At 40.9% G+C, this 15,703-nt stretch overlaps 1 protein-coding gene across 1 annotated transcript; it reads left to right on the plus strand.

Moving 5' to 3' along the window:
• Positions 1-512: 512 nt before the first annotated feature.
• On the plus strand, positions 513-7,661 carry LOC132827464 (hydroxycarboxylic acid receptor 2-like). Its single transcript, XM_060844150.1, has one exon. The coding sequence runs from the start codon at positions 513-515 to the stop codon at positions 1,557-1,559; it is 1,047 nt and encodes a 348-aa protein (XP_060700133.1). The 3' UTR covers positions 1,560-7,661.
• The last annotated feature ends 8,042 nt before the right edge of the window (positions 7,662-15,703 follow it).

The raw sequence follows: 15,703 nt of genomic DNA on the forward strand, positions 1-15,703 counted from the left end.
TCAGTTTCCTCATTTCCCCTTCTCCCCACCTTACTCTAGTTCCAACATTCCAGCTCAGTACTATTCTCATGACCTGTCCTACCTGACAATCTCCCTTCCCACATATCCACTCCATCTTCTTCTCTGACCTATCACCTTCATCCCCATCTATCATACTCTTTGCTACCTTCTCCAGCCCCTTTCCCCCCACCCCCATTATCTCTCCACCCTGGAGGCTTCCTGCCTTTATTATTGATGAAGGGCTTTTGCCGAAACGTCGATTTTCCTGCTGCTCGGATGCTGCCTGGCCTGCTTTTCCAACACCACTTTGATCTAAACTCTGGTTTCCAGCAACTGCAGTCCTCGCTTTTGCCTATTTAAATTATATAGCACTTCCAAGGTACAGTATGTAACAGACCTCTATTATTCTGGTTACATTAAAGCCCCACCCACAACATAATGCAAAGAACTTGGGTTTGCACTGTTGAGTTAGTTCACATTCCCCTGTAACTGTACCGTGTCGCGAACCTACAATGGGCAACGGGACCGAGGCTTGCAATTTTGTTGAAGACGTTAATTCCTCCTACAATCCACCAATACTTCTTATAACCTTTATCCTCGGATTTATTGGAAATGTGGTTGCTTTGTGGATCTTCAGTTTTCATGTCAAATCCTGGAAACCAAACACAGTTTATTCCCTGAACCTGGCGATTGCAGACACTCTATTAATCTGTTGTTTACCGTTTCGAGCAGATTACTTTATCCGGGGGAAGAACTGGATTTTTGGTGATGTAGCTTGTCGTCTGAAGATCTTCATGATATTTTTAAATCGCACGGCCAGTGTCATTCTCCTCACTGTTATGGCGATTGATCGGTATTTTAAAGTGGTCCACCCTCACCACAGGATGAACAAGATGCCGACAAGGTGTGCAGTGAAGGTAGCCGGCAGCTTGTGGATTTTTGCAGTGGCAATTTCGTTCCATTTTTTAACTGAATGCCACAAGTTCAGGCACAACAATCGGACATTCTGTGAACCCGTTCACATCCACGATCACTCGACTAACGCCATTTGGACCGATATCGTTTTCATTATTTTTAAGTTTGCTATTCCGTCTTCGATTCTCCTCTTCTCTACGTCTCGCATTATTCATAAATTAACACAGATGAAAACTGAAATAAGGCGCAAATATAAACGAGCGATGAAGCTTGTGATCGCGGTGGCTGCAGTGTTTGTGATTTGTTTCTTACCCACAAACATTGCTGTTATTGCTGTGTTAATCACGAAGAACATCAGCCCCGCAAATTGCTCCTTGAAAGAAACAGCCGTTCAGATATTTTACGATACTCTGTGCATAACCTACCTGAACAGTGTGTTCGATCCAGTGATTTATTACTTTTCGAGCTCAACCTTCAAAGATTCTTTGAAGAAAGCTCTTGTTGCTCTTAAACTAAGATGTTTCGAATTGGAAACAAACCCAGCAGGCCAAGCGAAAGGGAAACAATCGGTTGAATCTTCAAAATTGTCCTCGGCTGACAATATCTGTGATCAATTTCAAACTGAGATGATAGAGAATCTTTGAGTTGCCTGTCAATTACAACTTGCTCTGTCTGGCTCAAACGTTGCCATCCTGAAACATATTTCTTTACAAATCAGGTAACTTGTTTTAAAAAAAAGCCCAGTGGGCACGTAACAGCCCCACAATTGCAGACGTCTACAGAGGAGTATGGCGATCTCTAGATAGAAATATAACGGAATGGGACTCCATCGACATGTACATTTAATAAGAAATGAAATTGGTGCTTGCTTTTTTGTTCTTTTTGAGAGCGATCGCTGAGGGGTGATAGTGAGAGTTACGCACAGTTGGTGTGAGTTTGGGCAACTCTTATCTCTAGAGCAATTCGACCATTTCAGTTGCACTTTCCTGCACAATGACTTTGATTGCTACTTTCAGACAGTGACTGCAATATCAACCAAGAAACAATGCAGCCTTTGGCTAAGTGAACGACTCGCTTGACAGTACAGTAGTTCATTTTATTCTTTGGAACTACAGAAAGCCAGCTCAGAGATAGTGACTCAGTTTTAATGGCTTGCTAGCTTCTCCAAGGTCCTGCGTTCCACTGTGGGCACCTTAAGGACTTTGAGAAAACTATATAAACATTTGGGACTTCCGTCAGAGAATTCTGTGCCATAGTTTGAATTGCTGAAACTCCCTTATCTTTTTACCATTAACTCTGCACAAGTTTCTACAGGAATTGAATCAGATGAGACAACAAAGCACAATCTTTGCTCCCACAGCTGATACCATTAATCTAAATAGCTCCACCAGCAGATGAGGCCTGCTACACAAGTTGAGGAACCTGGAGGAACTATAAACTTTTACTGCTTATACATGTAGGATTACACTCCAGCTCCTCCTGAATCTACAGCAGTGCTTTTGGAAAAAATGTTTATTGAATTAAAATATAAACCAACTGCTAAACAACCCAGAATGCAGGATAATAGTACAATGTTTCTGTCTGATTGAATAACAATTGTGCAAGAGGGCCTAAAGAGAGCTTCAGGTCCCTCTTTGACAGAAATAAGGCACTTAAGACTGATTCACATGAATGTTGAGCTAATTAGGTCTAACCACCATTGAATCACCCACTGTTATCATTCAAGAATCAATGTTGATCAGAAAAGTAACTGGCCCAACAATAGTATATTATTGTTACAAGAGTAGTTCAGAATCTGGGAATTCTCTGATGTGTAGCTCAATGATTAACCATTCAAAGCCTTTCCACCATCAATAAAGGGACAATTCAAAGAATATTTCCCACATGTCTGGGTGTGTACTGTTCCAATGACTTGTCAAAGCAGTCCATTAATCATCTTCTATATTGAAAACCTTAGAACACATCATGGTAGCAGTGTGTACAATCTACAAGAAGCAATGCAAACAATTCGCAAAACTTCTTTCAACAGCATCTTCCAAACCGTTGACTTCAAGCACCTAGAAAAATAAGGGCAGCAGACATGTGGAAAAACGACCCACTGTGACTTATTTTCCAAGTTACACATATTATGACTTCCTTCATCACCACTGGGCGAAAAGCCTAAAACCTCCTCTCCTCAGCACTGTAGGTGTGTGTATAATGCTTGGACTGCAGCAGTTCAAGACCATCACCGTCTCAAGTGTTATTATGTATGGACAATAAATGCTGTCTTTTTACTGTGGAGAAGGATACTGAGGGTAGAGAATGTGGGGAAATAAAGAGCAACATCTTGAAAAGTGTCCAAATTAAAGAGGAGGAGATCTGAATGTCTAAAAATGCATAAAGGTGGATAGATCCCCATGACCTGAACAGGTGTACCCTCCAATTCTGTGGGAAGCTAGGGAAGTGATTGCTGAGGTATTTGTATCATTGATACCCACAGGTGAGGTGCTGGAAGACTGGAGGTTGGCTAATGTGGTGCCACTATTTAAGAAAGGTGGTGAGCAAAAGCCTGGGAACAATAGACTGATGAGCCTGATATTGGTGGTGGGCAAGTTGTTGAAGGGAATCCTGAGTGACAGGATTTACATGTATTTGGAAAGGAAAGGACTGATTAGGGATAGTCAGCATGGCTTAGTGAATGGTAAATCATGTCTCACTAATTTGATTGAGTTTTTTGAAGAAGTAACGAAGAGGATTGATGCGGGCAGATTTACATGATGTAAATTGACTTCAATAAGGTGTTTGCTGAAGTTCCTACTGAGAGACTGGTCAGCAAGGTTAGATCGCATGGAATAGAGGGTGAACTAGCCATTTGGATTCAGAATTGGCTCAAAGGTAGAAGACAGAGGATGGTGTTAGAGGGTTGCTTTTTAGACTGGAGACCTGCGACTATTGGAGTGCCACAAGGATCGGTGCTGGGTCCACTGCTTTTTGTCATTTATATAAATGATTTGGATATGAACATAGGAGGTATAGTTAATAAGTTTACAGATGATACCAAAATTGAAGGTGTAGTGGACAGTGAAGAAGGTTACCTTAGAATACAATGTGATCATGATCAGATGGGCCAATGAGCTGGGGAGTGGCAGATGGAGTTTAATTTAGATAAATGTGAGGTGCTGCATTTTGGAAAGGCAAATCAGGTTAATGGTGAGATCCTGGGCACAGTTGCTGAACAAAGAGATCTTGGAGTGCAGGTTCATATATCCTTGAAACTCTTGTCACAGGTAGATAGTTTGTTGAAGAAGGCATTTGGTATATTTGCCTTTATTGGTCAGTGCATTGAATATAGGATTTGGGAGGTCACGTTGCAGTTTTACAGGACACTGCATGCAGTTCTGGTCTCCTTTCTGTAGGAAGGATGTTGTGAAACGTGAAAGGGTTCAGAAAAGATTTGCAAGGATGTTGTTTGGGTTGAAGAGTTTTAGCTATTGAGAGAGGCTGACTAGACTGGGGCTACTTTCCCTGGAATGTCAGAGGCTGAGGGGTGACCTTATAGATGCTTATAAAATCATGTGTGGTATGGATAGGGTAAATAGACAAGGTCTTTTCTCTGGGGTGGGAGAGCCCAAAAGTAGAGGAATCAAGCTTAAGGTGAGAAGGAAAGATTTCAAAAGGACCTAAGGGACAGCAAGCAGTATGTGTATGAAATGAGCTGTCAGAGGAAGTGGTGGAGTCTGATACAATTACAACATTTAACAGGCATCGGGATGAGTATATGAATAGGAAGGGTTTAGAGGCACATAGGCCAACTGCTGGCAAATGCAACTAGATTTATTTAGGATATCTGGTTAGCATGGATGATTTTGACTGAATGGTCAGTTTTCATGCTGTATATCTCTATGAAAAGGAGGTGCCAGTATTGGACTGGGGTGTACAAAGTTAAAAATCACATAACACCAGGTTATAGAGCAACAGGTTTATTTGGGAGCACTAGCTTTCAGAGTGCTACTCCTTCATCAGGTGGTTGTGGTGTATAAGATCATAGGACACAGAATTTACGCAAAAGTTTACAGTGTGATGTAACTGAAGTTATATATTGAAAACGACTTGGATTACTTGTTAAGTCTCTCATCTTTTGGAATGGGCATGTTGGCTTCAGTTCTTTCAGATATAAATCCCAGAACTTCCTTAAGTTACATTCTCAAGTGAACTTTAACAATAGGTGCCATATTGGCCCAGATAATGCATTGAAGGTGTGCGATGCCCTGTGTGAGACTGTCTGTGCTCCAATGTTCAGACTGATTCTAATCTAAAAAAGAGATTTACAGACATGGATTCATGCAGCTTTTGAGCAAACTAAAATGTAATTCTGCAAGTACAGATTCACCCTAAAAACATATATGAGTGTGTGTACATGTTTGGGGTGGGGAGTGGAGGCACGGGGAGGTATGAGAGTGTGTCAGAGAATGTGTGTATGTGTGTGGGTGTGAGTTTAAAGGGTTGTAAGTCTATGAGAGGGTGCGTGTGTGAGTGTGGGAGTGTATGTGTGAGGGTATGAGAGAGAGCTTGTTTATGAAAGAACTGAAACCAACATGCCCATGTACATCTCTATGACTGTTTGACTCTAATTCTGAGACCCCATGAATCAATTTAAAAAGCTAAAAATGACCAGATGTAATTTGAGGTTGGGAAGCATGATTTTTCCTGAAAATAGATACAAGGAGAGCTCATTTCTATCTTTATAACTTTTGTGTAACTGCTGTATGCGTTTTGGATAAATACAGATAAATATGGATAAATAGGGTTTGACATTGATTTATTATGTTTTAAACTCATGAGACTTTGTACAAAACTTTGTTTGATTGATTAAATTCATAAGAACATAGGAACAAGAGAAGACCATTCAGCCTGCTGAGGCTGCCTCATCACTCAATGCAGATCATAGCTGACGGAATACTTAAATGCCTTGTACCCACCCCCCCCATCCTATATGACCCTGTGTGTCACCAGGGATCAGAAATCTATCAATCTCTACCTTAAACATACTCAAAGACTGAGCTTTTACAGCCCTCCATGGTAGAGGATTCCTAAGGTTTACAAGTGTCTGAGCTGCCTCATCTCTGACCATATTTTGTTCTCCAGCCAGGGGACACATCTTACCTGAATCAAACACTGTCCAATTCTTTAAGTACTATGTAAGTTTCAATGAGATGTTCTTGTTCTTTGAAACTGTAGAGAATAGAGGCTCTGTTTGTCCAATTTCTCTTCATTGCACAAGTCCTGTCATTCCAGGAACAAGTCTGATGAACCATTATTGCTCTCACTCTATGGCTATCATATCTCTCCTGAGATGATGACACTTCCAGGTGCGATGTATACAATCTTTTATACGGTTGAAGCATGACTTTAGGATTCTTGTACTCAAATCCTTTTGCACTAAAAGTTGCTACATCTGTATGTTAACTCCCAGTGACTTATTGACAAGGGTGCCTCAAAACGTTTTACCTTTTAAGAAATACTCTGCACATCTGTTTTCTTTGCCAATGTAGATAGCTTCACATTTTTACACATTACATTTTATCTGCCATGCTGTAGACCATTCACTGAGTCTTTCCAAATCCTTTTGAAGCCTCTTTACATCTTTCTCACAACACACATTCCGACTTAGCTTTGTATCAGTCACAAGTTTGGAAATTTTACATTTGTTTCAACTCTAAATCATTGATATATATATAGTGAACAGCTGGGGCCCAAGTACTGTTCTTCACAGTACCCCCACCTGCTAGTGTGAGAATGACCCATTTATTGTTACTCCTGTTTTCTATCCATGCCGGTACATTACCTCCTTTCCCATATGCTTTCATTTTTGTAACCAGCCTCCTGTGGGAAAAATTCACTGATCAAAAATCTTCTGATCCATTAACTCCCATTTGTCAATTTTACTACTAACATCTTTTTTAAAAACTCCAAGAACATGATTAAACACAATTTCCCATTTGCAAATCCATGCTGATTGCTGAACCAGATCATTATCAATAAGGTACCTATTTAGCGCATTTTGCTTACTACAGACGTAAAGTTGACAGCTCTGCAGTTTCTTTTTCAGATCAACATAACATTCAGAAATGTAGCCATGGGCAGGAGAAACAGAAACTGCAAATCAACAACCTTACCACATATTGTACCAGAAGTAATGGTTAATTAATTGCAATCTATCAGTTTCCTAAAATTAAATCGAGCTTTCCATGAAATGCTGTGAATCTGTCATTTCCTGTCGCTAGGTTGTATATTTAAAATAAAGATGATGGGACTATTTGCAGATGATGCTTTAAGTATGCTAATTTCAGCTATGGGTTGTTCTTCCGATAAAGTATATGACAGTTGCAGGGAGCTTGCATTTCAAAGTGATTTAGATTTCACAAAAGATGAGGTGTTAAGCGAAGAAAGATGCAATAATTGAAAGGACAGAATGAATAAAACATTGGATAAAATACTCTTCTTTTCAACATAACTGCAACAAAACAAAATTGTTATAGAAGTCCAGTTGAATTATGAGAAACAATGCCATAACTGTTAATAAATGTATTGTGAGAGACAATACTGGTCCAATTTTACCTTTTTTTTTATCTTGTGGTACATATAATTTGTTCACACGCTGCACTAAAATAATTGCAGAAGTGAACATAATAGTCTGTTCATACTTTTGCTCTCTTTCTGGACACACAGTAAAATGTGTATGTTTTTGCGGCCACACATATTGCAGTAGCATTTGCATCCTGTAAATATGTTTTTTTTCATAATTTTTAATTGCAATTTATAGCAGTGTGGTAATTTTAAGAATTGATTTCAACTCTGATCAATAAAAGTATTTTAATCTTTGTGTTTGTCACCAGTTCACTCAATTTCATCAAATTCTTCATTACAGGAGATCACTGAATTGAATTGAATTGAATTGAATTGAATTTATTGTCACGTGTATCGAGGCACAGTGAAAAGCTTTGCCTTGCGAGCAATACAGACAGCTCACAGAGTTAAGTAGCATAGATATTAAATACCACGTAAACAGCGGCAAAATCAAAAACACAGGTACAGGCGAATGTTAAGAGTTTGTGAGTCCATTCAGTATTCTAACAACAGTAGGGTAGAAACTGTTGCGAAACTGGCAGGTCTGGGTGTTCAGGATTCTGTACCTTCTCTCCAATGGTGGAGGCTGTAGAAAAACATTACCAAGATGGGATGGGTCTTTTAGAATACTGGTGGCCTTTCCTCTACAGCGGGCCTGGTCAGTGGATTCTATAAATGGGAGATTGGCCTTTGTGATTGTCTGGGCTGAGTTCATCACTCTCTGTAACTGTCTCCAATCTTGAATGGTAGTTTCCATACCAGATAGTAATACATCCAGACAGAATGCTCTCAATGGCTCACCTATAAAAGGTGGCAAGGGTATTCGCTGCCTAGCCAAATTTCCTCAGCTGCCTGACATTGTTGGGCCTTTGAAACCAGTGCATCGACATGAAAAGTCCAAGAAAGCTTGTTGTGGATGATCACTCCCAGGAGCTTGACACTCTCCACTCCTTCCACCACTGTGCTGTTAATGTGTAGGGAGGCATGAGTAACATTCCGCTGAAGGTCAATAATGAGTTCCTTGCTTTTGCTGGCATTGAGAGCTAGGTTGTATTCAGTGCACCATTCTTCCAGGTCTTCCACCTCCCGTCTGTAGTATATTTTGTCGCCATCTGAGATTCGACCGACTATGGGGGTGTCATCAGCGAACTTGTAAATGGCATTAGTCTGGTATTTGGCGATGCAGTCATGGGTTTATAGTGAGTACAGTAAGGGGCTGAGTTTGCACCCCTGGGGGGATCCAGAGTTGAGTGTTAGTGAGGATGAAATATTGTCCCCAATCTTCACTGATTGTAGCCCGTGGGTCAGGAAACAGAAGATCCAGTTGCAGAGAGTGGAGCTTAGTCTGAGATCACTAAGTTTAGTAATCAGTCTCGAGGGGATAATAGTGTTGAATGCTGAACTGTAGTCAATGAGTAGGCTTCTTACGTAACTGTTCTTAGTGTCAAGATGTTCTCGGGAGGAGTGATGGGCAATTGATATGGCATCTGACGTGGATCATTCATCGCATTGTGACTGTGAAAGGGCCATCTAATTAACTCCACACTTTTGCTCTTTTACCATAGCCCTCCATACTTTTTTCCTTTTCTAGTGGCTATTCAATTTTCTTTTGAGAGTTATGTCTGAAAGTTATCAACATTAATTCTTTAAACAAACTATTTTCAGCAATAATGGAAGAGTACGGAGAGCAGAACCTGTTGCATAACCCAATATTCGATTACATCAAAGTTGCCTGCTTATAGACTTATAATTCACTTGTGATAACTTCAACTGACAACAAAAATGTGCAGTTGCTTTCAGAGTCAGTAGAAGCAGATGGATGTGAAGGATGTCTATTTTGAAGGGTGTCTAATTTGAAGGGTATCTGTTTTCAAGGATCAAAAATGACATGTATCTGTAGAACCGCAGGAGACGGATGGAGTTCTCAATGAATATCTCTCCTCTGTGTTTACCATGGAGAAAGACATGAAGACTTGGAAACTTGGGGAAGTCAGTGGTGATATCTTGGGGACAACCCATGTCACAGTAGAGGAGGTGTTGGATGTATTAGAATGTATGAAGGTGGGAAGATCTCCTGGTCTTAAACAGGTATATCCAAGAACACTGAAAGAGGCTAGAGAAGAAAGTGCAGGGGCCCTGGCTGATATTTTTGCATCATTGTTAGCCACAGGTGAGATTCTGGAAGACTGGAGGGTAATGAATGTTATGCCATTATTCAAGAAGTGCTGCAAATAAAAGCGTGGGAACTATAGACCAGTAAGCTTAACATCTTTGGTGGATAAGTTACTTCAGAAGATTATGAGGGATAAAGTTAACAATCACACAACACCAGGTTATAGTCCAATAGGTTTAATTGGAAAGATATACATGCACTTGGAAAGACAGGGTTTGATTAGGAGTAGTTAGCATGGCTTTGTGAGTGGGAGATCATTCCTCACAAATTTGTTAGAGTTCTTTGATGAAGTGACCAGGAAGGTTGACAAGGGCAGGTAGCAGATATAGTCTATATGGATTTCAGTAAGGTCTTTGATAAGGTTCCACATGGTAGGCTGCTCTGGAAGGTTAGTATGCTTGGAATCCAGGGCAAGCTGGCAAATTGGATACAAAATTGGCTTGATGATAGGAAGCAGAGTGTAATAGTGAACGGATGCTTGTTGGACTGGAGGCCTGTGACTAGTGAAGTTTCTCAGGGGTCAGTGCTGGACCGTCACTGTTTGTTATTGATATCAGTGATTTGGACGAGAATGTACAAGGCACGATTAGTAAGTTTGCTGATGACACTAAAATAGGAGATATCGTGAAGAGTGAGGAAGGTTATCAGAAATTGCAGCAGGACCTGGATCTGTGGGGAAGTGAGTTAAGAAATGGCAAATGGAGTTTAATGTAGAAAAGTGTGAGGTCTTGCATTTTGGAAAGTTAAATCAAGGCAGGAGTATAGTGGAACACAAGGATCTTAAGAGTTCAGGTTCACAGTTCTCTGAAAGTGGAGTCACAGGTAGACAGAACAGTGAAGAAGGCTTTTGGCACACTGGCCTTCATCAGTCAGGGCATTGAGTATAGAAGTTGGGAAGTTATGTTGCAGCTATACAGGACATTGGTGAGGCCGCACTTGGAGTATTGTGCTCAATTTTGGTCACTTTGTTGTAGGAAGGATGTTATTAAACTGGAAAATGTGCAGAAGAAATTTACAAGGATGTTGCCCGGACTCAATGATCTGAGTTATAGGGAGAGGTTAACAAACTAGGTCTTTTTTCTTTAGAGTGTAGGAGACTGATGCAGGGACCTTATAAAGGTGCATAATATCATGAGAGGCATGGATAGGGTGAATGCACTCAGTCTTTTTCTCAGGGCTGAGGAATTGAGGACTTGAGGGCATTAATTTAAGGTTAGAGCAAAAAGAATAAAAGAGATCCTGAAGAGCGTGGTACACATGTGGAATCAGGTGCCAGTGGAAGTCGTTAAGGTGAGTATATTAACGTTTAAAAGGCATGTGGTCAAATATTTGGAAAGGAAAGGATTAGAAGGATATCGGCCAAGTGCAGGGAAATGGGGTTAGTATGGGTGGACATTTTGGTCTGCATGGACTGATTTAGGCCAAAGGGCCTGTCTCCTTGCTGTAGCATTCTACGATTCTATGACGTGGACAATTTCATGAACATCTGGAAAATATTGTTAGCAGCAACTTTATTTTGTCAGTCTGTCTATACAGCATAGACTTGTTTCCATCTCAATCAGCCGAAAAATTTTGCCTCCACACCCTTACTCTATCCACAACAAAGTATTTTCTGTGTGTATTCCTTCTGTGTGTAACCCTGTGTCCCCATTATGATGGATTAGAAGAAGCCATACAAGATGAGAGAAAGTGTAGTTGGACAATATTTAAGAATATTATTCTCTTCTCACAGAACATGACATTGAATATATTAAGAGGTTCTTACTGAGATACATACAAGAAGAATAAATTTCACTTAAAAGGCATAGAGCCACTCAATCACCTGCAACATGAGTGATACATACTAAAAAATAACTATTTAGTTTGAGTCCAAGTCCACACTTGCAGTGAGATCTTTATTTCAATTAACTACATTCTATAAAACTCAAAGAGACTTTGCAGTGCAGTTTCATAGTTCCTTGAAGGTGGAGTTACAGTAGGCAGGGTAGTGAAGAAGGTGTTTGGTACACTTGTCTTGATTAGTCAGTGCACTGAGTATAGGAGTTGGGTTGTCATGTTGCGGCTGTACAGGATGTTGGTTAGGCCGCTTTTGGAATACTGCGCTCAATTCTAGTCTCCCTGCTATCAGAAAAATGTTGTGAAACTTGAAAGGGGGGAAAAAAAGATTTACAAGGGATTTTGCTGGATTTGGAGGGTTAGAGCTATAGGGAGAGACTGAATAGGCTGGGGCTATTTTCTCTGGAGATGACCTTGTAGAGGTTCATAAAATCATGAGGGGCATGGATCAGGTGAATAACCAAGATCTTTTTTCCATGAGGGAGGTAAGTCCAAGAGGGGAAAGATTTAAAAGGGACCTAAGGGACAACGTTTTCACGCAGAGGGTGGTGCGTATATGGAATGAGCTGCCAGAGGAGATGGTGGAGGCTGGTTCAATTACAACATTTGAAAGTCATCTGGATGGGGACATGAATAGGAAGGGTTTAGAGGGCTATGGGCCAAATGCTAGCAAATGGGACTAGATTAATTTAGGATACCTGATCGGCATGGATGAGTTGGACCGAAGCATCTGTTTCTGTGCTTTACAACTCTATGATTCTATGAGTTCCCCATATTAATACAAGCAATTCAATCTCAATGAATCATGAATCAATATATCTATTATTGGTTCCTTTATTCTACTAGTTCTCAAGAATCTCTTCAGATCACATTAGATGATAATGGATTCCCCTTTTCTATTCAAAAATAAAACTATAATAATAAAGAACAAACAAGATAAACAATGACAACGGATTATATTCAACCAGGAGAAAGTGAGGCCTGCAGATGCTGAAGATCAGAGTCGAGAGTATAGTGCTGGAAAGGCATAGCCAGTCAGGCAGCATCTGAGGAGCTGGAGAGTTGATGCTTTGAGCATAAGCTTTTCATCAGGAATGAGCCTTGTGGGCCAAGGGGGCTGAGAGATAAATGGGAGGGGTGTTGGGCTGGGGGGAAGGTAGCTGGTAATGCAATAGATGGACGAAGGTGGGGGTGAAGGTGATAGGTTGAAGAGGAGAGTGGAGCGGATGGGTGGGAAGGAGGATGGACAGGTAGGACAGGTCAAGAGGGCGGTCCCTAATTGGAAGATTGGATCTGGGATAAGGTAGGGAAGGAGAAATGTGGAGACTGATGAAATCCACATTGATCCCATGTGATTGGAGGGTCCCAAGGAGGAAGATGAGGCATTTTTCCTCCAGGAGACGGGTGGTAAGGGTTTGGTGGTGGAGGAGGCCTAGGACCTGCATGTCCTTGGGGGAGTGAGAAGGAGAGTTAAAGTGTTCAGCCAGGGGGTGGTGGAGTTGTTTCATATGTGTGTCTTGGAGGGGTGGGGTTTGAGGTCGGAGGTGCAGGAAGTGGATGGGATGCGCTGGAGGTCATTCATTGACCATGTGGGAGGGGAAATTGTGATCTTTGAAGAAGGAGGCCATCTGGGATGTTCTGCGGTTGAATTGGTCCTCCTGGGAGCAGATGCGGCAGAGATGGAGGAAATGGGAATAAGGGATAGTGTTTCTACAGGAGGCAGGGTGAGAGGAAATGTAGTCCAGGTAGCTGTGGGAGTCGGTGGGTTTGTATAGATGTCCGTGTTGAGTCCGTCACCTTTAATGGAGATAGAGAGGTCTAGGAAGGGGAGGGAAGTGTCCAAGATGGTCCAGGTGAACTTAAGGTCAGGGTGGAATGTGTTAGTGAAGTTGATAAACTGATCAACCACCTCCGCACGACGTAGCAGAGGAAAAGGTGGGGAATGGTACCGGTGTAACTGTGGAAGGTGGATTTTTCTGCGCACCTGATGAGGAGACAGGCACAGCTGGGGCCCAGTCAGGTGCCCAGGCTACCCCTTTGGTCTGGAACAGATCATATTCACTTTGTACATTAAAAATCCCAAGCTCTTTTTTTTCCGATGTTTCCAACAATTTCCAATAATTTTCTCCTTTTTTTGTAAAACAATCAGATAACTGATTACTGATAGCTACTCATTTCAATTTCGAGATCTCTCCACTCTCCAGCATCTCATTGAAAACTGGAATATTAATTTTCAGTCATTTTTCATTTACATATTTCATTGAGTTCATGTAATCCTAGGGTGACGTGTTATCCATGTATTACTCAATGGCAATTGCTGCTGGATCTGCTTTAATAATTTCTTCCAATATTTTCACTAAAAACAATGCCATGTCTTTTGCTTCAGGAAGTAATAGAGCTTCTGCTGCTAATGTGCTTTTCACTGCTTGTTTAACCTTTAGCTTCCCAGACTAATGGGTAATATTTGCCTCCTTTTTCCAGAAAAGTTATAAACTCTGAACACCTGAGATCCTATTACTGAGACTTGCATAAGAAGCTTCACTAAAAACAAACTTCATGTTTCTGGCATCTCCCAGTGATCAAAACTTTAAAATGCAATGCTCCAAATCATTTTGTTTCATTTTTTCCTTTCTCTGAATATTATCTTCCATCCTGGGATTTTTCATAGCTTTACTCAATTTTAATACTTCAAAAATAGCATCTAGGCTTGTTTGGATGCATAGCCAATTCTAGTTGACTGTCCAACTAGACTTCACAATTCCTCTGTTTCAGTTTTAGAAACTAATGTATTGGTTTGTGGGAATCTGGCTTTGTCTGATATGAATGGGGCTAACATTTTCCAAATAAATTGCTGAAGCAATGGGACACCCAATCCATTCTGCCTGATTTCCAATCCAACATACTTAAAAGCCTAAGAAGTCTGATTTTCAATTTAGAATTGTGTTTTAAGCCCATTTATGACAACATATTGAAATTCACTGCTCCCAATCCACTATCTAGATGCATTATAAAGATGCCTGAAAGCAGCCTTTCATTGTGGCAAGACCTGCTTTTAACTGAAGACAGCAGAATTATTTACTGAGAAGTACCAAACATTAGAAGCATCTTTTAGGCCATATACACATTCAAGTAACTTCCAGAGAGTCCCCAGTTCATTTGGTGCCACTGGTGGAGGTCAAAGGAACACCTTCCTCTTGAGCTGATCTCTCTGTGGAAATGTAGTTTGGATATCAATTTGATTTACATTCCCAATCATTTGTTGCTAACAAAGCCAAGAAAATTTCGTAGAATCCCTACACTACGAATAGAGGCTATTTGGCCCATTGAATCTGCACTGACCCTCTGAAGAGCACCCCACCCAGACCCAACCCCAGCAACCTAACCCCACATTTACTATAGCTAAACCACCTAACACGCAGGGTAATTTAGCATGGCCAATCTACCTAACCTGCACATCTTTGGACTGAGGGATACGTGGTCAAGTAAAACTGAGTCATGTTGATCGGGCTTCATGCATCTCTTGTGCAGTGTAACGTGTATGCCTCACTCTGTCTAAGAACCCTATCATCTACAAGTCCTTGCTTCCCATGATTTGCCTGCACTGCTTGCAAGCAAAAGTTTTCGCTGTACGAAGGCTACAATAAATTAAATGCAACAAGGCAGGAATTGAACCTGTCCCTGGTGCTGTAAAGGCAGCAGTGCTAACCTCTAAACCACTGGGCTTCTCAAATTGCTTGCTTACTGTTGGTGTATCTACTCACATCTTGGACTCCAGTTATTTTTGAAAAACTTGTGCCATTGGTCTTGCTTTAGCTTCACAAGTCTCATCAGGAGATGCCTTTTCTCTGTGTAATTACCTATGTGATAGGACTGCTTGTCACCCATCAGGCATCTCTGTGCATTCTCTAAATTCTCTACAGATTTGTATTTCTTGTTCTTTGGCATATTTTATTAACTTATTTTTAGTTTGTAGCCACTGACACTTCCTAATCACATGGACCTCTGTTTTTGGTGGCCTTTCTATTTTGTGCTACATTTCTTTTCTTTGTTAAACCACACCCTTTATCTCACCTTCTATATTTTTCTGGATTGCTGCTGTTTGACTTCTGGGGGAGAGGGGTGGGTGGTAATCACATAATAGTGATGGAACTTCAGAATTTCCACCAAAAA

The sequence above is a fragment of the Hemiscyllium ocellatum genome, chromosome 24, assembly GCF_020745735.1.
Source record: "Hemiscyllium ocellatum isolate sHemOce1 chromosome 24, sHemOce1.pat.X.cur, whole genome shotgun sequence".
Classification (NCBI taxonomy): domain Eukaryota; kingdom Metazoa; phylum Chordata; class Chondrichthyes; order Orectolobiformes; family Hemiscylliidae; genus Hemiscyllium; species Hemiscyllium ocellatum.

What these genes read in the sequence shown, in the direction of transcription:
- LOC132827464 (XM_060844150.1), top strand. Translation starts at nt 513, where the DNA reads ATGGGCAACGGGACCGAGGCTTGCAATTTTGTTGAAGACGTTAATTCC.